This window comes from Sceloporus occidentalis, unplaced genomic scaffold (assembly GCF_023333645.1).
Source record: "Sceloporus occidentalis isolate IW3139 unplaced genomic scaffold, rSceOcc1.0.p SCAF_39, whole genome shotgun sequence".
In the NCBI taxonomy this organism is placed as follows: Eukaryota; Metazoa; Chordata; class Lepidosauria; order Squamata; family Phrynosomatidae; genus Sceloporus; species Sceloporus occidentalis.
Window position 1 is genome coordinate 5,305,827 of NW_028317019.1, and position 24,667 is coordinate 5,330,493.

General features: G+C 41.1%; 1 protein-coding gene and 1 pseudogene across 1 annotated transcript; one reads left to right on the top strand and one right to left on the bottom strand.

Annotated features, from left to right (window-relative positions):
• Positions 1-2,438: 2,438 nt before the first annotated feature.
• Positions 2,439-3,470, top strand: LOC149290461 (uncharacterized; the record flags this gene model as incomplete). The annotated part of the gene is made up of 1 exon (XM_089489338.1): positions 2,439-3,470. A coding segment is annotated over one exon (1,023 nt), but the record flags the coding sequence as incomplete, so codon positions are not given.
• A 9,088-nt stretch (positions 3,471-12,558) lies between these two features.
• Positions 12,559-20,305, bottom strand: LOC149290462 (uncharacterized; annotated as a pseudogene).
• Between the last annotated feature and the right edge of the window lie 4,362 nt (positions 20,306-24,667).

The following is a 24,667-nucleotide window of genomic DNA, read 5'->3' on the forward strand; positions in this document are numbered from 1 at the left end:
AGGCATGTCTCACCTGCGTATGTCACCAGCAGGATGCTGTTCTCTGTGTCTTTGAGTGCTGCAGGGTTTCTTGCCAAGCCAATCCTAACTCTGATCCCTTTTCTCAGGAACCTCATCACGGCCTCCTTGTACACGGCTTTGGGGCCTCTCTTGCTATAAGTGACCCAAGTGCAGGGCCACCAGGTCCCCTGCCCACCTGATGGCTGACACAGAGGCCAATCGGAGGGAGTTGGGCTCCAACAGAAAGAGGCTATCGAGGTACAACAGCTCTTTGGTGAGTCACTATCCTATTAGCTTCATCTGTGTCACTTCTGGGCCAATTTATGAAAGGAAGCAAATAAAATACTGTCCAGATTTGGCAGAGACAGTCCTGATTAATCCTCTGACACCCCATTATTTCAGGGGCTTTTAAAAATGTCCCAGTTGCTCTCTTCTCCTCCCAATTTCCCCTTTCTGAGCTCACTTCAGTTCCTGAGTGCAACTGAGTTTGCAGCCCATCAACTCAAAAGTGGGGAGAGGAGAGGAAAGAAGGAGACAGGATATGGCCCTTCCCAGGAGGCTAAAGCAAAAGCAAACTGCTGTGCCCTTCCTAGCTTTTGTGATCTTCCTCATAAACAACTTTGGCCATCTTCCATGTCTTCTGGGTTGCTTGTCCACATGTGTCTTGTTTTCCCCATCTATGAAATGTTGGGGGCTATGGGAGAACATCTCTGGATCTAAATATTGGGTGGGCCCAGTGGCCCTCAAGCCCAGAGTGCTCCCCAGAACTGTGATTAAAAATGACATTTGCCTCTCAAATGTGGCAAGAAATGTCTAAATGCACCATAATTCTTTGGTAGCTAAATGTACTGTATGTGTTGGGATAGTCAGTATCCTAATCAATCATCAATATCCCAGCCACGGCCTAAATTATATTGTTTATTATATTGCATATTATATTGAAAAGATTCAAGACAAACTGGATCTCAAAGACAGTAACTTTTTTCTTGCAAACAGAATTTAAAGTTTATTTCCTAGACTGAATTCTAAAGAGATCAAATAATATTTGGATGCACCATGTGCTTTCCTCCCCTTTTGCTTAGTCTCTCTCTGGATGAGGGCTATTTTCTGTTTCAGGTGACCTTTGCGGATGTGGCAGTATATTTCACTGAGGACGAATGGAAACTGTTGACGAAGAAGCAGAGACTTATGTACAATCATATAATGATGGAGAATTATCAGAACGTGACCTCTGTGGGTAAGGAACCGGAATCCACTAGCATTATAGAATCATAGAGTTGGAATAGACCACAAGGGCCATCCAGTTCAAGCCCCTTCTGCCATGCAGGAATACGCATTCCAGGCACCATCCAGCCTCTGTTTAAAGACCTCCAAAGAAGTGGACTACACCAAACTCTAAGGGAGTATATTCCACTGTCGAAATAAAAAAGATATATAAATAAAACTTTATTTATATACCACCTTTCCTGTAGATCAAAGCGATTCACAACATAGTAAGCATGTGACTGACGCTGAAGAACAGCCAGTTGGGGCTGATATTTATACTGAAATTGTTGCTTGGGGGCAGAAGGAGAGCATTCAAAATTGCTTTCGGATGTTTTAATTGCTTTGGAATGTTTCCTGGGTGGGGAAAGAACAGGATTGTCACACCGGCTCTTGGTTCCTTCATAGCTCTGAATTCTGATCCCATTCACAAGCCAATGTATAGCACAGTCTGAAGGCGACACTCCCAGAACTCAACAATAACATAGCAGAATACAGAAGCAAATCTCCAGATATAGGCATTGGCGATGCACTAAACACTTTCGACACTTAAAAATAATTCACAGTCCTTGGTGGTTCTTTATCCTGAGTTGCAATATAAAACAAATATTTACTATCTCTCCTCTCTAGCTTCCATCCACTTCACAATCTCTTGTACACACAACTCCAACCCACATCAATCCACATGTGAGCTGTATCCTGTATTGGTTGTGAGTCATCTCCTGGTGCCACACAGCATGAAGCATCCTCTGCAGTTAGCTTGCATCATGCCATGTGCTCTGACTCTGAACTCTATGGCAGTCTCACAGGAAATGATGCCACTTTTCCATTAAAATAGTTTTACATATATTTAATGGAATATTTTTCAATGGCCTGACTATCTGCTTCTACTGATTTCCTCATGGCAGCTCCCCTTCAATCTCTTCTTTGGTAGCTCCGATGAGTAAGGATACAATCATTATATGGATTTGGGGGCATCCAGAACACGGTCATGCTCAGGTCACTCATACCAATTTTATTAATTTGATCTCAAATAGGGAAGGGTGAACGTGGGGCTAAATCTTGGGGTAACACTTTCCTCTCTTAACACTGAGATTCAGTCTTGTCTGTCATTGTCCTCTTTTACAGAAGAATTTGTCAGGCATGAGAGAGTCCACACAAGAAAGAAGTCACATAAATGCCAGCATTGTGGGAAATATTTTTCTTCAAATGCACACCTAGTGAGACATCAGAGAGTCCACACAGGAGAGAAGCCATACAAATGCCAGCGTTGTGGGAGATGTTTTTCTTCAAAGTCATGCCTAGTGAGACATCAGAGAGTCCACACAGGAGAGAAGCCATACAAATGTCAGCATTGTGGGAGATGTTTTTCTTCAAAGTCATGCCTAGTAAAACATCAGAGAGTCCACACAGGAGAGAAGCCATACAAATGCCAGCGTTGTGGGAGATGTTTTTCTTCAAAGTCATGCCTAGTAAAACATCAGAGAGTCCACACAGGAGAGAAGCCATACAAATGCCAGCGTTGTGGGAGATGTTTTTCTTCAAAGTCATGCCTAGTGATACATCAGAGAGTCCACACAGGAGAGAAGCCATACAAATGTCAGCATTGTGGGAGATGTTTTTCTTCAAAGTCATACCTAGTGATACATCAGAGAGTCCACACAGGAGAGAAGCCATACAAATGCCAGCGTTGTGGGAGATGTTTTTCTTCAAAGTCATGCCTAGTAAAACATCAGAGAGTCCACACAGGAGAGAAGCCATACAAATGCCACCGTTGTGGGAGATGTTTTTCTCGGAAGTCAATCCTAGAGACGCATCAGAGAGTCCACACAGGAGAGAAGCCATACAAATGCCAGCGTTGTGGGAGATGTTTTTCTTCAAAGTCATGCCTAGTGATACATCAGAGAGTCCACACAGGAGAGAAGCCATACAAATGCCAGCGTTGTGGGAGATGTTTTTCTTCAAAGTCATGCCTAGTGATACATCAGAGAGTCCACACAGGAGAAAAGCCTTATAAATGCCAGCATTGTGGGAAATGTTTTTCTTCGAAGTCATACCAAGTGATACATCAGAGAGTCCACACAGGAGTGAAGCCATACAAATGCCAGCATTGTGGGAAATGTTTCTCTCAGAAGTCACACCAAGTGACACATCAGAGAATACACAAAGAAGAGAAGCCACACAAATCTCAGGAGTAAACTAACATTATTTTTCAGTGTTGCCAAGAAAAGGCCCTTGTGATTGTGTTTGTAAGGTTTATCTGTCCATATGTCTGTTGTAATTTTTTAAGTTTAGATTTTAATTGTTAATAGTATAGATAGTTGCTTTGGGTTGTGAATTTGGCTGGGGGTTGTGGGTTGTGGTATAGGTTATCTAGATGTGGAGCTGGGATTTGTTGCAGCTGTCTAGAATAGTTATGGGAATGATAGCTTTTGCAATGTGTGGGATGTTGGCTGAAGAAAGTTGGAGGCTTATATTAACAGAAAGGGCTAGTTTCTGGGGGTGGCAAAGGGGACCTTGTTTCCTGTGGGGCATAGACTGTGGGAACTGGAGGTGGGGGCTAGGATTGGAAGAGGTTTTGGGGCTTGCAGTGGGCAGTTCTGACTCTGTGTTCTCAATAAAGTTCTTTGCTATTTCAGCACACTGGATTCTTTAATGCACAGAAGTTCTGCATTTGCACAAAACTAAGCCTTTCTTTTCTCCTCAGTCCTCACCTCCATTCCCAGCCATAAGAACAGCAGAGGCAAACACACATACACACAAATACACAGGATACACAAAGAGAGCTTGATTTCCAAAGCACAGCCTTCCTTTCTTGCCTTTCCCTCCTGAGTCCAGCTCTGCATCTTGGGCACCATTGCAGTCTCCTCAAAGGAAGAATGGAGGGAAGGAAGGGGAGACCACTGAACCCCCGGCGCATACCTTCCTTTCCCACAAAGGCCTTAGTGGAATAAGCAGCAGCATCTGGGCCCTGGCAATCCCTGCGCATGCTGAGAAGGGGCTTTGAGAGGGATGTTGTGGTCGGCCAGGACCAAAAGCCTAGGCGACTCCAGCAGCAGCTCATAGACCAGTTGTGTCAGCTTGGCTAGGGAGTCTGTTAAGGAACAGGGCGGAAGTAGGCCAAGAGAATCACCAGTCTTTCCCTAGTCTTTAAGCTGAGGTAAAGACATTCGATGTGGTCCATCATATGGATAGGTATCCTGCTCAAGGAAAGATTGTCTTCATGGACCAAAGGTGCTCCCCTTATCTGCTCACTGCTCAGGTCTCCGTGAAACAAGCCAGGTCAGCCTATTGGTCCAGTAGGAGATCATGGACTATGTGTGTTTTATTTTTGACTGACCTAGCATTACACAAGAGCAGGGAAAGGTTCTGTGGTTGGTTTGGTATGCTCTCCAGGTCTTTTGCGATAGCAGGGGGAATGGAAGGGGAGAGAGATATCTGTCAGGGTCCTAATTGCAGCCCCTCTTGCAACACAAAAGGCAGTACATTGAAAAAGAATAGCTTTTATTGAAGAAGAAGATACATGTCATAGAAGTGACTTTTTTGTCAAGAATGAAAGAAAGTATAAGCATATCCCTTTTATAACCCTATGAATCCACCCCACTCTATTTACCAATAAAGCTAATTAATTGGATAGCCCTTTCCCGCACAGCGTTCTCCCGCCCTTTTCTGCGCAGTGTCCTCCCATCCGGGATTCTGGCAGCTCTCCTAAAAGCAATTACGCTCTCATGTGCCTTTTCTCAACCACTGCACCTGTGGCCTTGGACCACAGAACTCAGCCACACAACAGTTTAATTAACATTATGGCTTAGCAATATATATAGCTATCTATAATATAACACCCTATCAATCTCCATATAATAAGATACCATATGAAAATATAATAAGCACAAACCCCATAGCAACATAATACAGTATAAAAATACCAATAACTCTCTAGGTTCCCCCTCCTTTTACAGAGACCAGTCTTTTAAACTCAAGCCTCTGTTAGAAGTATGATTCCCACACATTCCAATCCTAGCAAACAACCATATTCTCTATTATTATTATTTATGTTATTTATACCCCGCCCTTCAGCCCTAATGGCTCTCAGAGCTGCTTACAATCATTATTTTTAATAAGACAGTTCCCTGCCCTCAGGCTTACAACCTAAAAGACAGGACACAAAAGGAGAAGGGAATGGTGAGGAGGGGAGGGGATCAGGTCCAGCAGTTCTTCTCTCCCTCTGAGGCCTGGACCAAGCCAGATGGACTAGAGGGAGGGCTCTTCTTCTTCAGGCTAGCCCTGATGGAGCTGGGCCAGCCTATTCCCTCCCTCCCTGGCCAAAGGATGACAGTTATGGAGGGAGGAGCCTCTATCTTCAGGCTAGCCCTGGTGGAGCTGGACCAACCTATTCACTCCCTCCCAGGCCGAAGGATGACAGTTATGGAGGGAGGAGCCTCGATCTTCAGGCTAGCCCTGATGGAGTTGGGCCAGCCTATTCTCTCCCTCTCAAGCCGAAGGATAACAGTTATGGAGGGAGGAGCCTCTATCTTCAGGCTAGCCCTGATGGAGCTGGGCCAGCCTATTCTCTCCCTCCCTGGCCGAAGGATGACAGTTATGGAGGGAGGAGCCTCTATCTTCAGGCTAGCCCTGATGGAGCTGGGCCAGCCTATTCTCTCCCTCTCAAGCCAAAGGATAACAGTTATGGAGGGAGGAGCCTCTATCTTCAGGCTAGCCCTGATGGAGCTGGGCCAGCCTATTCCCTCCCTCCCTGGCCAAAGGATGACAGTTATGGAGGGAGGAGCCTCTATCTTCAGGCTAGCCCTGGTGGAGCTGGACCAACCTATTCACTCCCTCCCAGGCCGAAGGATGACAGTTATGGAGGGAGGAGCCTCTATCTTCAGGCTAGCCCTGATGGAGTTGGGCCAGCCTATTCTCTCCCTTTCAAGCCGAAGGATAACAGTTATGGAGGGAGGAGCCTCTATCTTCAGGCTAGCCCTGATGGAGCTGGGCCAGCCTATTCTCTCCCTCCCAGGCCGAAGGATGACAGTTATCTTAACGTGACAGATTATTTTAAGATGACAGATTCCTTAGCCATGATCTCTCTACCTCTTTCTAGTATCTTCTATTAAAGCACATATTAAAACTTATTATTTTAACCCACCATAAATCTCATCTATTTCAACTCTAATCTAAACCTAAACCTATAACCCTTATGGCATGTATCCCTAAATGAATAAATGAATGAATAAATGGATTCATGACATATTGTGACTTCAAGCTGGTGCTGTTTACCTGAATGAGACTGGCCCATTGCGACCTAAGACTGATGCTCCTTGCCTGCAGCAATGAGATGGGACCATTGTGAATTTAGGCTAATGCTGCTTACCTGAAAGTTTGAGACGTGACCATTGCAACCTGAGGCTGATGCTGCTTACCTAAAGGATTGAGATTGGCGCATTGCAACCTGAGGCTGATTCTCATTGCCTGAGAGATTGAGACTGGCCCATTTTGACTTCAGGCTGATGCTCCTTGCCTGAATAAGGAGTTTTGTAATTACAAAACTACACATTGAGATAGCACTATTGTGACTTCAGGGTGGTGCTCTTTACCTGAACGATTGAGACTGGCCCATTGCAACCGCAGGCTGATGTTACTTGCAAGAGACTGGTCCATTGTGTGTCAGAACTAGTGTATAAAAGTTCTGTCATTAAGGGTAAAAATATTAGGGTTTGGTTATTAAAGTAGGAGTTACAGTGGTAGTTCATAGTAGGTAGTGTAGAGTGATGGGTATAGAAAGCACTAATGGAAAGTGATAGAAGGACAGATGGAGTGGCTTTTAGATGAAGGAGGGCGTATGGAGAGAGGGATGGGGTTGTAGCTGTAGACCGGCTATCAAGGAGGAGTGAAGCTGGCTTGGAAACACCGCTCTTCAAGGTGAGGCTGTCTGGGAAGGGAAGGGGAAGTATACACAACCTTGGTATCTATGCAACCTCCGTTTGTGTTGCTTTAGCTTGGGAATTGGGGGCTTGCTTAGGGAGGGGTTGAGTGGGTTAAGAAGGGAGCAAGTTCCTTTGGACTTCAGACTTTGCAAAAAGGTGTTAATGGATGTTTCTGCCTGGATTCATCAATAAAGCTTCTTTTGTTTCAAATGAGTGTTATTTTTTGAGCACAAGACTAACTCCAGATCTCACTGTCTGCAAAGTCTCACAGTTTTAAGTCCAGTAGAGACCCAGGAACAAGAAGAGTTCATGGAGAACCCGGTGGTTCTGGAGATCCCGGTGGTGGAGGAGCAAGTGCCTTCTTCAGAGGAACTAGGGCCAAGCCCAAGACTGGGAAACCTGAAGCTCACACCTCCCAGGCCACCACTGGAGGATTTGGGTTTCCGGCCCCAGACTGGGGAAAGGAAGGCCGTCGGAGGGCAGAGTGACAGCCTGGGACCTGGCAGTGGGGGAGTCCCTTGATAGCCGCCCCAGGACAGAAGAACCCCAGGTAGACGTTTATTGAATGGAGGAAGACATAAAGGAATTAAAGGACCTTATGAAGTGAATGGTGTCCAATTTAAAGATGTGGAGGAGGAAGATGTCAGAGGCGAACTGAGGGCAGCTGATGCTCCTTGCCTGAAGCATTGAGACTGTCCCAGTGTGACTTCAGTCTGATGCTCTTTGCCTGAAGCTTTGAGGCTGTCCCATTGCAGTTTCAAAATCCTTCACCATTTTAGTCGTCCTCCTTTGGACGTGCTCCAGTTTCTCAACATCCTTTTTGAATTGTGGTGCCCAGAACTGGACACAATATTCCAGGTGGGGCCTGACCAGAGCAGAATAGAGTGGCACTATTACTTCCCTTGATCTAGACACTATACTTCTATTGATGCAGCCTAAAATCGCATTGGCCTTTTTAGCTGCCACATCACACTGTTGACTCGTGTTCAACTTGTGGTCTACTTGGACTCCTAGATCCCTTTCACATGTAGTTTCATTCAGCCAGGTGTTGCCCATCCTATATCTGTGCATTTTATTTTTCCGCCCTGGACGAAGGCAGATGGACCGGAGGGAGGGCTCTTCTTCTTCAGGCTAGCCCTGATGGAGCTGGGCCAGACTAATTCCCTCCCTCCCAGCGCAAAAGATGACAGTTATGGAGGGAGGAGCCTCTTTCTTCAGCCTAGCCCTGATGGAGCTGGGCCAGACTAATTCTCTCCCTCCCAGGCTGAAAGAGGACAGTTATGGAGGGAGGAGCCTCTTTCTCCAGGCTAGTCCTGATGGAGCTGGGCCAGACTAATTCCCTCCCTCCCAAGCCAAAAACAAACATTGGCTTACCTTGTGAGATGTTTGTTTTCAGCGTTGAAGGCGGAGACATCCTTCATAAGGGTTAGTTCCCTCTGTTCGTTCCAATCAGGTAGGACCTAGAATTTGGGGTGTGAATCTTGGGGAACCCATGCCCCTTGTTGCCCAGTCAGTGGAATAGCCAAGCAGAGGGATGTCTAATAACACATTATCTATGGCTATCAAACAACAAAGGATCTAATATTAATTAAAAACAAACCTAGATCCTATAACATAGAATCGTAGAGTTGGAAGGGACCACAAGGGCCATCCAGTCCAACCCCATTCTGCCATGCAGGAAATCACAATCAAAGCATCCCCGACAGATGGCCATCCAGCCTCTGCTTGAAGACCTCCAAGGAAGGAGACTCCACTACACTCCGGGGGAGTTTGTTCCACAACTAACCTTTAAGTGTATAACTGGTCCCTGCAGTACTGGGAAACAATCCTAAGAAGTTTATCGCATTGCGTTCTGAGAACGTACCGAGAATCGGATGGGGTCGGAACGCCTCATACTTTACCGCACGGTTCAGTTCCCATCCGGTGCCCATCGGGTTCTACTTTCATCAAGAAGTGTTCTACAGTCGTTCCAGGGAGGAGACGATTGAAAACTGTTCCCAGCTAGCTGTAACGTTTTTCTTTCGTTACAAGATCAGCCTGTGCGGTAAACTCACCCGTTCCCACTTCCGTTCTCCAATGTTACACTGTCGTGATTGGCTGAAATATCTTCCTTGCCCTCAGTCCTCCAAAGTCCTAGATCGCCATGTTTATTGCATTTCCGGGGACTCATAGAGAGCAGAAATGTGTGCGTGTGTGTGTCTGTGTCTGTGTTTGTGAATGAACACACACACAGAGATCTTCACATGTATACACTAATATAGATGGATGGATGGATAGATAGGTAGATAGATAGATAGATAGATAGATAGATAGATAGATAGATAGATAGATAGATAGATAGAGACAGTCATGTATACAGACAATTTTATTCTCGCCAAGAGATACATGCACGCGCACGCACACACTCCCAAATACCTATGTATATGTACATCTAAACACACACACGTTATCTGTACATATATATAGAAACATATGTTGAGACACACAAATCAATAAACACGGAGCGAAATATATACATGCATACATATAGACACCTACCCAAATGCACACATATATCAAAGGTTGTTCTAAAATGTAATGTGCACTCGCAAACACACACACACACACACACACACACACACATATCTATGTATGTATGTGTGTGTGTGTATATATATATGTGTGTGTGTCTGTGTGTGTGTGTGTGTGTGTATGTATATATATATTTGTCTCTCTCCGTGTGTGTGTGTGTGTGTGTGTATATATATATATATTTGTCTCTCTCCATGTGTGTGTGTGTGTATGTGTATATATATATATATTTCTCTCTCCATGTGTGTGTGTGTGTGTATGTATTTATATATATATGTCTCTCTCCGTGTGTGTGTGTGTGTATGTATATATATATATTTGTCTCTCTCCGTGTGTGTGTGTGTGTGTGTGTATATATATATTTGTCTTTCTCCGTGTGTGTGTGTGTGTATATATATATATATATATATACACACACACACATGCATACACATAAATACATACATATATACATACATACACACACACACACACACACACATATATATATGTGTGTGTGCGTTTGTTTATGGAAAAAATATTTTTGATACAGTCACACACACAAAATAAAAATACAACAGCACACAGATGTGCAAACCCAACAAGAGCAACCGATTTATTCAGAAATATAGTTAAATATATATGTGTGTACTACTATATATCTAGCTTTCCATGTGTTACCGGTTTAATGTCATGTAAGATGTTCTGTGTATGCCACAGTCGAGAAGTGAAATACAGTCCATGCAGCGGAAGACTTCATGAATCCACATTTACTATCTGTGCATGTTAATTTCCATATTGGTACGCATGTATGTGATAGTCAGTGGACAATGTACAGTGGACAGTACTATGGTTTTTGTTATGTGCCAGTATACGGAGTACTCTGAAACATATGTCTAATTATTGACTTCTGGCATACCTCTCATTTTGTGGTAATTATGATGTTCATCGCACTATACTCTGTCTTCTCTAGGTGCCTCCTGTGGCATTCTGGGATTGGCATTGTTAAGGAGGGGTATTTAGAATTCTCAGGCAGAGAATTACCAGCCTGAGATTTGTAAATACCCCTCCTTAACACTGCCAATCACAGAATGCCACAGGAGGCAGGTAGAGGGGTAAAACTGGAATAGTAGCACAATAAGAGTATAGTGTTATGAACACCAATATTTCGGCAAGTTGTTATGTATCCTGAATTATCATAAGCATTCTGCTTATGATTTCCTATTAAGATACGAATTCTTCTATCAAATCCAGATTTTTTAATTGCTATGTATTATAGACAAAGATGTTTAAAACGAGTGTTACACGGACACATATTCATGTGACAAAAAAATTTCCAAGGCTCTAAACTTACCAATGTTCTCCTGTCCTATTTTTCTCTCCAGTGCATGACTATTATCCTCTTTGGAATTTATTTCAGATTAATATGTACTGGACTTAGTAGTGTGTGTTCTGCCGTTGTTCGACCATCGCACCAAAACCATAACGAGAACTTTGAAAAGTTTGCAGACATATTTATGACTGCTCGCAGGTATAGCTAACAGGATGGCTCCTATAATCATTTTAAGTTGACAATGATGTATTGCACATAGCTTTTCCTACATGTTTAATGTTTAAACTCTACACCCTTATGGTCAACATCAAAATACAGGGCGATGACCATAGCAAGTTATCATGTGTGTATTCTAAAATATCAGGAAATAATTACGTACAGCAGGTAGAAAGTCATGTTGTAGTCGAGGGTAAAAATTTAAACTTCTTTATTTGAAAGGCTTGTTTATAAAAACTGCTTTATCAAGCACTGGGTTTTTTGATTATTATCAAAAACATTATTTACACAGGAACACATATCTGTGTTCATTGTACTACATAAAATATCAAAGCATGTAGCTGACATGCAGTAAAATACACATGGAAATATGTCACAATATAATAAGCGTTCCACTGGAACAGAACATAAAAAGAAGTCAACATCACTCGATGTAGCATTTCACAACGGTTTTGCCTTTCATTGTCAGGCAATTGTATATATATATTTTTATAAAAAATAAAATATGGTTGAAAAAGTCAACTTATTCTATCTGTTGGAATAATTATTTTATACACAAAGACAAGATTGAATTTCGGCAAAGGACAAGGTTTTGGGTTGCCCTCAAGAAAATTCTAGTTTCATCACTGTTTCGCATTTCCAAAAAAGGAAAAATAAAGTGGCATAATCTTGGCCTGGAAATATCAGACGACCTGTTTTGTTTCCTTTGCCTCATCATAATTTTACAAAATGTAAACTTTACAACTGCACACAATCTGAGGTACTGTGCGTTCTCATGGATTTTTTGGACATGATAACAAAAAAACAATCTAACACACTATTTCAGTATCACTCCTATTATGCTCTCTATGTAACAGACAGTCATGGCATAAGTCCTGTAACAGAGTGCCCAAAAAAAAGCTGGTTCGTTCTGTTTCGGAGGAATGCTATTGCAATGATGCATGGGTCCAAGGACTCCGGAGGTAACACTCCATTCATGAGCACTCGAGTGCAGCTTTGGTGTGTCTTAAGGATCCAGAGGACACATGCATCATTTTAATAGCATTCCTCCTAACAGAACATAATCAGGTTTTTTTGTGTAATCCGTACTAAGAGGTAGTCTTTCTTTGTTTATGCTAGACAACAGAAAATACAACCTGTTGTTGTTAATACAGCAGTAATCCCAAACTCCTAAATGTACATAACAATTCACAGATTTAAAAAAACGTAACTTGAATTCTAAGAAAAAGAAAAAGACTTCTCTAGAGGACACAACCATCAATGGCAGTGCCATCACACCATGTCTTCATCCTTGCCCAAACACTCAATTTTACTCTCTATATTGCTTATTTTTTCGATGATATCCTCCACGGTTTTCACAAAACGTGTGTTGATGGCATGTTGTTTCTTGAGAGCGGATACAACTGTAAAAAATAAATGGAAAATATACAACAATTATCTTTAAAGATTAAGGAATATCTTTACATAGTCTTTTTTCGAATCTGTGTCTCGTAAATGATCGTGACCCTTTCTGACAAAACTTGATACATAGCCACATCATGTCTTAAAAATAAAACATAGCATCCGTCTCTGTTGTGCTAGCTATTATTTTCCTGTTATCACCGTTAATAAAATCATGGACTACCAACCTGCTTTATGCAGTTTGACAATTTTATCTGGATACTCTGAGAAGTTTTCTTTCAAGATATCATCCAAAATTTCATAACTTCCCTCGTCGCTGTCACCGCTCTCTTGATATTCCCGAGCACCACTGGTTCCTGGTTCTTCAAATACGTCATCCTCCCCTCGTTCTGCGGGTTGAAAACATCATATGTTTTTTACAGATTAATTCTTTCTATCTTCGGTATTTAACAGTATTAAGATAAACCAAGGTAGCCACAGATAGAGATACTGATTTATCGAAGACACTTGTCCAAATGGAGAATTCCCTGTTATTCTTGCTATCATGTTTTATATTTTTTTTAAATGAGTTGTATGGGGAATGTAAGTTCACCGTTATACTTCTGCTGCTATTAAACATCATTTTACTGTAAAAGTCAAAATCCACAGGAAAGTAATGTTGCGAAATACTATTACTGAACGATGTAAACTAATTCCAAAGTCGTCTTCTAGACATTTTTTTACTGTGTGTACAGCATCTGAAGAACGCTTTCTATAATCATATATAGTCTTCACACTTGAGATATGAACGTCTTTATCTGTTTTGATGACATGTATACCACAACATTCGGTTGTTCGTGTTTGTCTCACACTTATAAAACCCTTTGAGGGACCAGCAATTTCTGTATCTGTTTCGGACATGAGTATTATGCCATCTTCCTCCTCGCTGTTGGTTGATGATTCAACAACATAACCTATAATGACAAAAAAGTTTTTAAAGTAAATTCATTTTTTTTTGTATGTCTACAGTATTATAGTTACTATATAGTTCTGGATCTTGTTTATATCTGTTTTATTTGTCAATGGTGACAATAAATTCTACACCTTATAAACAATATACATGTATATGTAACATACAGGAAATGGTAATAATTCTCAATTTTTAAAAAAAATTATGTCCTGTACAGAATAACAGAGACTGTGTATTACATAACAATAAAAACATACTTCTATTTCTTGTGCTCCCTCTAGATGAACTTCTGTCCTGTGATTCCATTTCAGGTGGTGTTCCACGTTTCTGAACACTATCTTTCATACCTGCAAAACATGCCAACACATATCATTATATCCCTTTTACTTTTATGTTAGATTGTTATGTTCTGGTCCAGCAAACATGTTTGTAGAGATAAGGAAGAAGATATGAATACCCAGGCACAGAAATAAAGGTCAAGAATTGTAATATGCATGCTGTAATTTAATATTAATTTAATCTACAGATGTTTATAAAGGAAAAGGAACAGTAATGTGTGAGTTGACGTTCCAAATTCAGAACGCATTGCTATCTAGCCAAATATAAACAGTACACAATAAATTAAAGTTTGATCAAAACCCGCAGTACTTGCCCACTACTATCAATTGCAATGTAATGTATTAGCATTCCAGTAATGTCTCGCGAAAATTATTATTTAAAAACTTACCTTTTGGGTTTCTCTTTTTCCAACTTGGCTTTCCAGCCATGATCCACAGCCTTCTCATGAGGGCAAAATATGGAGGCTGTTTTTTCAGAGGAGGGCATCCCCCGAAAAGTTGCAAGACGTTATAAAAATTGATCCTCATTACTTTAAACTTGGAGGAGACCTGAGCAATGGAACGTTTGTATCCGAGGCCCCGAAGCTGCCTCGTTATGCTCCTATACAGCGGCCTATTAGGGAAGGGCTGGGAGCGCATAAGGCTGTTTACCTTCCCACTCTTTCTTACTAATCTTAGCAGGAGGATTATCTCGTCCCTGCCCCAATTACAGCCCCTATGCCGCATCATGGCTTCCCCACTGTTACTCCTCTGACGCTGCAGTCTCCCTCTGCAATTGCAGTCGCTGAACTTCCTGTTGCTTTCTGTAGTTTTACAAGGAGAGCTTGAAATTGCGCCCTTTACTGGGAATAATTTTTCCCGCCGGATTTAAATGTCGTCCAGCTATTCCTTTCACTAAGACCATTATAGGACCACAGTACATTTCATAACCTCTACCCACAGTTGTTGTGTTCTTGTAATGGATGAATCAACAGACCCAGATGCTAGTTCGATCAAACCACCAAGGGGAAAGACATGGACTGCAGATGAGGTATTAGCCTTGCTTGGTATATGGTCTGAAATGAGGTTACAAACCAAGTTAAAAGCACACCATCGTAACCTTGACATCTTCAAAGAGGTTTCAAAGGAAATGGCGAGGAGGAAACACCAGAGAACAGCAGTTGAGTGTTGCAGCAAATCTAAGAAGCTACGGTTTGAGTACAGAAGAGTAGTAAAACATAACCAACAGAGTGGAAGGCAGCCTGTCACGTGCCCCTATTATAAAGAACTGGATAATATTTTCCATGGAGATGTGAGCATCTCACCTCATAGATTGTCCAGAAGTATTGATTATGAAAGAAGCAACGACATCGGGACAATCATAAATAGGGATGACCAACCAACAAACCTTGCAGCAATGGAGAACGAGGAAGATTTTGACCAAGGCATGTACATGTTATATTTTTTAAAATGGCATGTTGTAACTGACAAATGTTATGTCAGATATGTATAATTGCTTGTAAAGTGCTTGTATCAGATCCTGACAATTGATTGTAAAATTTACAATCTTTTTCAATTTCAGATTCAGATGAAACGTTCCTGGAGGACAGTAACAGCATAATAATACCACGCAATGTTCCAGAGGGTTTAGATCAACACCACCATGGTAAGATGTTTTTTCCACATAATTCTGCTATGCCTGTGTAAGAATTAAGTATCTTTATCATTGTGGAATCATGTACACCAAATGTAAACATCCGGAAAAGTCTTCAGGAACATGTATGTGCACATACAATACAAACCTGAAAGTAACGTCTCCTCCACAGATATTCCTTTTATTCCTGGTCCGGCAACAGAGATGGAATCATCCCCAAGCATAAGTGGTTCAGATGGCAACCCAACAATGATTCAGGGTAAAAATCAATTACATCATAAAAATTAAGGGTACAAGTAGCTAGTTGAAAGATATAATTGTAGTTTTTTCTTATACAGAAACAGTAGAGGACAACCAGCAGCAGAACAATGTGAACTTGTCCCCTGGAACAAGATTGAGAAACAGTAGGAATCGGAACAGAAGGAGAGCATATAGCTCACTCTATTATGGAAAGCGCTAGCAAGGAGGCAGAACTCACACGGAAAACCCAGGAACAGTTCATGTCTCTTATCACCCAAAGTTTGAATGAATGTAAGCAGATGGAGCAAGAACTTGTCAATGTGATAAGGGATGATGTAAAAAACAGTGAAAGGGATAGGCAGAGATTGATTACATGCATGGAGACCATGACTACATTGTACCCCAAAAAAATTGAAATGCAATGTGGTAATAAAAAGGTTATTAAAACCAAAAAAACCTATGCTTTTCCCTATGGAAATTCTCGCAGAACATGTGTCCTGAAAAGGAGAAAGAAAACTGTCCATCCTGTGGAATCGACCACAAGTCAAACGACTCCACCACTTTGTTATTTCCACCATACATCTACACAGGATAATGTGGATGAGGGAGTAGATGTAATTATTAGAAATAAAGAAAGCAATGATAAAAATGAGTGTGATAGCTATTTTGAATCCAGCCAGGTACTTGACGTTCCCGAAAGTGTTCTTGAGAAAAACAGCACAAACATAGATGTGATACAACCTTGTAGTCCTAAGTTTGATAATCTATTCCAGAAACTGTTCTATGTTTTGATTCTCAATCGTTGTATGGTCAAGAGTTAACCCAGGATGCCAACCCAGATGCAAGGTCTTGCCAGTTAGAATCAGGCGTGGCCGACAGCATTAGATTATATTCCCGGTGTGGAAGAATAAGAAAAAAAAAAAGTTAACTATTCACCATAGATTTGGAAATGATAACATTTTTCTTTTTAACTGCCACCCTTTGCATGTTGAATTGCTATTGCATTGTTACTAATATTGTTCTTATAAGATGTTAATTGAAATTTGGAATGAAAGTAAACAAGTGTATTGAAGAGTCTATAACTGTTATGTTAGAAATACAACATTTTATTGTAACAAGTAAGACATGTTTCTAGGCTAAAGCAAACACAAAATGCATGATCATTTAAAATAGTTTTCATTATAGGCAATTTAAAGATTTTCTTTGATGACACATCAACGATATTATGGTTGCGGAAAGGGTTAATGCTACATAGTTTTTTTTATCACACTATACTGTTAATGAGCTACTATTCCATTTTGACTCCTATAGCTGACACCTGTGGCATTCTGGGAATGACAGAGTTAAGGTGGGTTATTTAGAATTCTCAGGCAGATTTTTCTGTGACCAGGAATTATACATCCCCCTCCTTAACACTGCCAATTCTAGAATGCCATAGGAGGCAGTTAGAGGAGTCAAACTGTAATAGTAGCAAGTTAACAGTATAGTGTGATGGACGTCATAGATGTCCGAAAGAGATAATTTGGACAGTTACAGACTTGTCCAAATAAAGCTGGTGTTTGTTCTCTATTATGGTTTGTTGTCTGAATGATGCATGCATCCTTGGAATATGAACTCTGTGCAAAAGCTGCACTCCACTGTTTATGAATGTTGTGTTGCTCTGGCTTTTTTCCCTATACTCAAAGGACAAATGCATCATTCGTATTAGCATACCCTAAACAAGTCCAAAAATAACGGTACAATAACAGTCAGTGGAAAGCTACTGAAAAGTCAGAAACTAGATCAATCAATTAGAATGCAGAATTCCACAAGTTGCTCAGCTTTTTATTCCTAGACTATGAATAAAGGCAAAGCTGTTAACAGTACTGTCTTGTCTTGTCTTTCTGTTTTAATTTTTCAAACGCTAAACAGCTGAAATAAACCCATACAGCTTGATTACTAGAAGAAAGTTGTCTGTAAAACATCAGTATCATGAACGATACAAGTGCATGGTTGTTTGACACAGCAATATATTCCAGAAACATGATGAGAAAGGGGAAATACCTTTCACTGTATAAATCAAGTATTGATGTCACTGGAATCATGGTACAAATAATAATATTCAAAAACTTCTTTTCACATGCTATGAAGTGAATAATAGTTATGAATAGCTGTCCACAAATACATCAAAACACGTGTTAAGATACGATCACATAATCACATTATGAAATAAGAAGGCGTAAGATGCGAGTTTTGCATGCCAGTTCCCTAAAATACCGTAATCATAAGCAGAGTTGATATCACAACTCCTATCGACCATCAAATTTTTATGAAGCTGTAATCCGAAACATATCAAGGAATCTACCTCACTATAACCTGTGATGTTCATTGCCTCTGAGTGAAAAGAAGTAGTACACCATGAATTATCAATGTTTTACAGAACAGGTATGGAATAATAATGTAGTACCCAAAAAAAAAAAAGGAAACATTAACAACTATACTGACCTTGCAAACCACACATCGTGGAATAGGAGTGCTGGAATCACTGGTTGCAAACACAATCATATATTTTGAATACCCTTTTCAACTACGCATATCTATTAGGTTGTTTTTCTCGAAGAACGGTCACAAAAGGTCTAACAACACATGTTCCTTTTCCACACAATAAAAATTGCAAAACTTATCAAGGCACAACACATTAAACATGTGGTTACAGATGACTTTTGAGAACACAGCGTCAATGAGGATGATCCTAAAACTTATCCAATGCAAGACCAAAAAAAAAAAATATAGAAAACTGTTAATTGTACACTGTCACAGATCAAACATCATTTTTGTTAAAGCGGCCCTAACAGCTTGACCTTTTTTTTTGTGGTTTTCAAATGGACCTCTAATAGATCCTGGAAAAGGAGGAAGAATGATTTTGGGAGGGGGTTCCACATCATGATCCAGCACTTCGCCATTTGTTTCACAAATGTTATGTAGGATCACACACGCTGATATGACACATATAAAGTTTTCTTCTTTTACTGAAAGCCTTCCAGAAAGACAGCCCCATCTCGATTTCAATCTTGAGAAACATCTTTCTACCACCGATCTAGCCTTGCATAGGGTGGAGTTGAAATAAGTTTTTGCGGGGTTCATATTACATCTATAAGGGGTCATAAGCCATTTTCTTATCGGATAGGCTCCATCACCAATAACCAATGGAGGTATATCTACATTATCAACATGGATGGTTGGATTACCAGGCACAAAACATCCTGCGTCCATAACCTGGCAAAAAGCAGAATTTGTGAAGACATGACTGTCATGGGAACGCCCGAAATTTCCAATTTCAACTTCGATAAAACACCCAGTGTGATCACAAGTTCCTTGAAGAACAACAGAAAATCCTTGCTTGCGATTGATGTATTCCTCTCTTTTCCCCAATGGAGGAGAAATGTTGATATGTGTCCCATCAATAGCGCCCACACAATGTGGAAAACCAAGTTTTTGAAAGCCATCCATTATCTGTTGAGAGTAAACATGAAAAAATTTAATATTCATTCGCATGTGGTGTATGTATAGCAACCGGAGGTATAACATTTTCTCTCTCTCTAACAGCAACATAAAATAATTAATTTAAGACATGGGGGGGGGGGGTAATCATTTCATTAAAACCGTGCAAGTAATGCAGTCACCATGGCAAACCACATATTACAACCAAGACCTGTAGAACGAGACATTTATTTGTGCTTCTATAATATTACATCTACATTTAAGGACATGTTACTTCCTGAACTTTTGGTGGAATAAAGGGTTTATTTGGGTAACTAAACATGTGCCATCACGCATTGTTCTCTGATCCAAACTGTCACAAATTTCTTGTATAATTATTAGTGTCTAAGCACGTTGTACATTAACAATTTTAATCTATTGCAGTATAGCATAAAGGAAATCTTACATACCGTGTGGTAGTTTCCAAGCTGTACTGTCTTTTTTAGTAGCAGTTTTTCCATCGCTAAACAGACCTCGATGGCAATTTCTGCAGCTGTTGATGGTCCTATCTCGAACCGGGAAGCAACCTTTCTATACATTAATGGGCTGGAGAGCCACCATATTGTTATGGCTACTCTCTGTTCCACAGTGATTGGGCTTCTGAAAGTAGACTCGCCACGATAAATCTCAGGTTTTAGAAAGCTAGCAAGATCAAAGAGTTTCCTTTGACATTCTAAAATTTGCAACCCACATCTCGTTATCCCACTGTTGTAACACCTCCTCGCCCCACCACCTTGAACGTTGACGGGGTCTCACCCACCAACGAGAGATGCGGGGCCAGGTAGCCACCCAGGCAAGACACGCAGAAATGTCTATATTGCAACTACCCACCAAAAATAATAAAGTAGTTAATGCATGTCTTCTTCGCTTCATTAGCAATAGAGCTCTGGTGAAGCGGCTCCTCTTTTTCCTTCTTTGTGCTTCTTCTTTCTCATACATTGTGGATAAGAGATCAAAGAACACTTTCTTGGAAGCCATAATTACACCCCACAAAGAGGTCACCAGCAGTGTTTCAAACAAGCTTCGAAGATAATTCCCGACAATGTTTGTCCAATACACGCAGATTCCCCCCAGATCACACGGAATATCCAGTAGCAATTCCTGTAAAATTCCAATAATATTAAAACAACAGGTTTTTTGTAAATAAACTTAAAAATAATTTAATAAAAATAATTGTAACTTCTTTCAACCCTCAAAATCACCGTTGAACAAAATAAAGAATGTTTAAGTCCTTTTAACATATTTGTTTTGTCCCAAGAGCGATACTATGGACTTTGGGTGTAGTAAGGCCTCTGGCTCTCGGGAACACTCTGGAGACACGACAATATTTATTTTGACATGCAGGGTTCCAGGAATATTTGTGCAAAATACAAATATTTTTGGATGCAACCGCACTGCGGAAAGAAATCCACTTTGACACCCTTTTCATTGCCATGGCTCAGTGCTAGGGAATCCTGGGAATTCTAGTTTTCAGAAAAATTTAACCTTCTCTCTCTGCAAACTCTAGAGTGACAACAAAGTACAATTTCCAGGATATCATAGCACTGGGCCATGGCAGTAAAAACGGTACGAAACTGGATTTTCTCTGGAGTCTATAGTGAAGATGCAGCCTGAGTTGGGTCCATGACACACTGCAGAAATAATCTTTTTTGAACCTGCTTTAACTGTCCTGGTTCAGTGCTAGGGAACTCTGGGAATTGTAGTTTTGTGATAAAGAGCTCTGGTGCCACAATGAACTACTATTCCCTTGCATCTGAGAAAGTACTCTAAAGTCTAGGAAAGCTCATGCTGCCAACTTTTCTTTCAGTGAGACTAAAAGGTGCTACAAGATCTCTCTATCTTCATCACCATTATTATTATCATTATTAAATCTAAATTCAGCTGAAGAAGTGGACTTAAACTGGCAACAATGATATCCTGTAGACTTATTCTCTGGGGCAGTGATCTGGAAGCATGGAGGCGATTTCCTAGTCAAACCAGGGAATCCTGGGAATTGTAGTTTGTTGTGACATGTTGAGACTCTGCTTTTACCGGCAGCCAGGGCTCCATGCATTAAATTCTGGGCTTGGTGGTTTCTTCTGCCCAGAATCTCATCATTGCAGGGAGCCTTGAAGTTAGAAGCAGTGCAAAACTGGATTATTTCTGCAGTATGGATGGCAATGGAAAAGAAAACGAAAAAGAGATCCACAAAACGAAATTCTGGGAAGACAGGGCAGGGATGCCAACTTACCAGGTGCTCTGGCCATGCTCTGAGACACATTTAATCACTAACACACACACACACACACACACACACAGGGATATCACATTCCCATCACACAACCCAAATGGTCCTCGCAATACAACGACGACCCTGAAAGGTAGGCTTGGGGCACTCTGCCCAATCTCTGGAATTCATAAAGTCGTATGTCACTCTCAGGCACACACAGAAGTCCACAACATCAAGCCATGATATCCTGATCAAGTATTGCCTTTGTGTGCCTTAAACCTTATGTCTTACTTGGAAATCCAAGGCAATTGGGAACAAAGACCTTGCCAGAGCTGGAATGGGGAGAGGAGGGGGGAAATGAAGAGAGAGCTCCCAGGAAAATGCCCCTTGCTTTAGAAAGGCTCCAGTCCCAGAGGGTCACCCAAGCCCCCTTTTTGCTTTTGTTTTGCCAGCCCCCCACCCCAAAACAACAACAACAACAACTGACCTTGTGCCCAGTTGGGAAGCCAGCCCAGATACCTCACTCCCTGCCTCTCTCCAGCGATTTTGCCACCGCAGACTGAGATGCCTATTTGGGGGGGGGGAGACACTGTACTCTCTCTTCCGTTTCCGCCTGAAAGTATGCAAATTGGCAACAATGCACCAGATGCATTTCCGGGTAAAAGGGCATAGAGTGCTTACGTAAGCATTACATCGACCTCCAGAACTAATGCGCATGCGCGGCGGACAGAGTGCAACAGAACGTTTTCAGAAAAATGTCGGACGCTAGAACGGTCTAGAATAATATAGTGCGGTATAATGCATTCACGTAACGTTACAGGAACGTTTCAATAGATGAAATGCGATAATATCGGTTCCCATAACGTTACGTATCGTTACGTTCTGGGGACGGAATGGTCGCATTCCACGTACTAATGCGATAAACTTCAGGGACTCAGGGCCAGTGGGGAGGCTGTCCATTGGGGGCTGGGAGAGAGAGGTGGAGAACGAGACCCTCCCTTTGGGCCCTAGCTGGGGAGGGTCCCACTGGTCCTTGCCTCCCCCTTTGGGAAAGGAGACCCCCTCAGCCCCCTGGACAAACTCCTGCCACTCATTCCTAGAATGGCTGGGACTCAGAGGAGTTTCCTTGGCATTGTCACCTTCTGCCCTCCATGGCCTTTGGCACTGACCTTTTCCCCATTGCCTTCCCTCCCTCAGCCCTGTGGACCTCCTCCTCCTTCGCACTCAGAGCAACCCTTCTCTACGGCTGAGGAGACGGCCTCTGACCCAGGGAAGCTCCGGCCATAAAGGACTGCGGAAGAGGCCTTTCTGGGGCTGCAGGAGTCAGGGTCTTTGTGTTGAAGGTAGGTGTTTATTCCTGGAGCTGAAAGGGGACCTTTCTTTAAATCTTTCAGTCCAGGATTGTGTGGAAGGGTTGCCGCTGAGAGACTGAGCCCATGATTTGCAGGCTTAAATGTTAGAAAATGACACGTGTGTGACCACAAGACCAGCTGTGAGCTAAGTATTGTAAACAGTCAAATTCCAGTGGCAGTTAACAGTTGACACTTGCATTATGGAATGTTGATGCTGCCAGTCCTTCTGAGAGAGTGTGTCAATTATGACAGTTGGATGTTAGAGTAACCGCCTCTCTGTTTTGTTGTTATTGTTGATTGGTTGACAAAGTAACTTATTTATTAAAGCCCTCGTGTAGGGTGAAAGCTTGAAGTGCTATTGTTCTTATTTCTCAAGCCAGGAGCTCAAGGCAGTTTGCAGTGGTGAAGAAATATTTTCCTTGAATATCTTTGCAGACATCTCTTCAGATTCCCTCTCCGTAGCGTCCTGTTGACGTGGTTCAACTTTTTCAGGTGGTCATGGTGGACAGAGCGCATCTTTCCACACCCCAACAATAAAGCCCCAAATTCAGTCTCTGGCAGCATTGTCTTCCCAGAAGGTGGAAGTGAGATTTCCAGACCCCAGACACACAGTGCGCCAGTGAGTCCTTTGTGTGGGGATTGTGTGTGTACATGCTGTTTACTAGAGCTTTGTAAGTTACTAGTTTCACTGGGTTTATAAAATGAATTTACATATCCCCAAAATGAGTATACAAATAGAAAGAAATAGATTAAATGGACTGATCACAGCAGCAGAAATCATTGAAGTAATAAGAAAAAGTTTAAAAAAGGGAAAACACGAGGACTGATGGCTTCACCATCAGTTATTATAAAGTATTTGAGGATCAATTGTTAACACCACTCAAATTAAAATTAAATGCCATCAAAAAAAACCATTATCCTGAAACATGGAAACAATATAATATAACTTTGCTGTTAAAAGAAGATAGAGATGCAACTGAGGTAAAGAGCTATAATTTCTTTATTAAATATGGATTATAAACTATTTTCTATGATTTTTGCCGATAGACTCAAAAAATTTCTTAAAGACTGGATTCAAAAGGACCAATTGGGATTTCTCCCTCACAGACAACTCAGTGATAACATACAAAGCATCTTAAATATAATTCAATATTTTGAAAGGCACCACAAAAAACAACTTGCACTTCTCTTTGTTGATTTAGAAAAGGCCTTCAATAACATAGGCTGGGATATGTTATTTGCGACACTTGAAAAATCGAAATAGGAGCTTCTTTTTTAAGATGGATAAAGGCAATGTATAAAGATCAAAGAGCCAAACTAATTGTTAACTATTAAAAAAACAGGAATTTCTAAAGGTAAATGGCAAGCTTTCCCACTTTCACCCTTTTTGTTCATTCTGATCCTTGAAGCACTGAATAATAGGATAAGATTAGAAAATAAGATCAATGGGATAAAAATTAAAAACAACTGAGTTTAAAATGAGCGTCTTCTCAGATGACATTTGTATTCCCTGGAGAACCCAGAAAAGAGCACAAGACAAATGATGGATGTAATAGTGGGATTGGAATATGTTTCAGGACTAAAAGTAAACAGAGACAAAATAACATTAATAACAAAAAATATGAGGAAAAGGAAGAACAAATGCAGGAAGAAATTAGTGGATTTAAAGTGAGAAAGAAAGTTACATATTTAGGAATAAATGTAACAAATAAAAACTCATATCCATTTTACAATAACTAT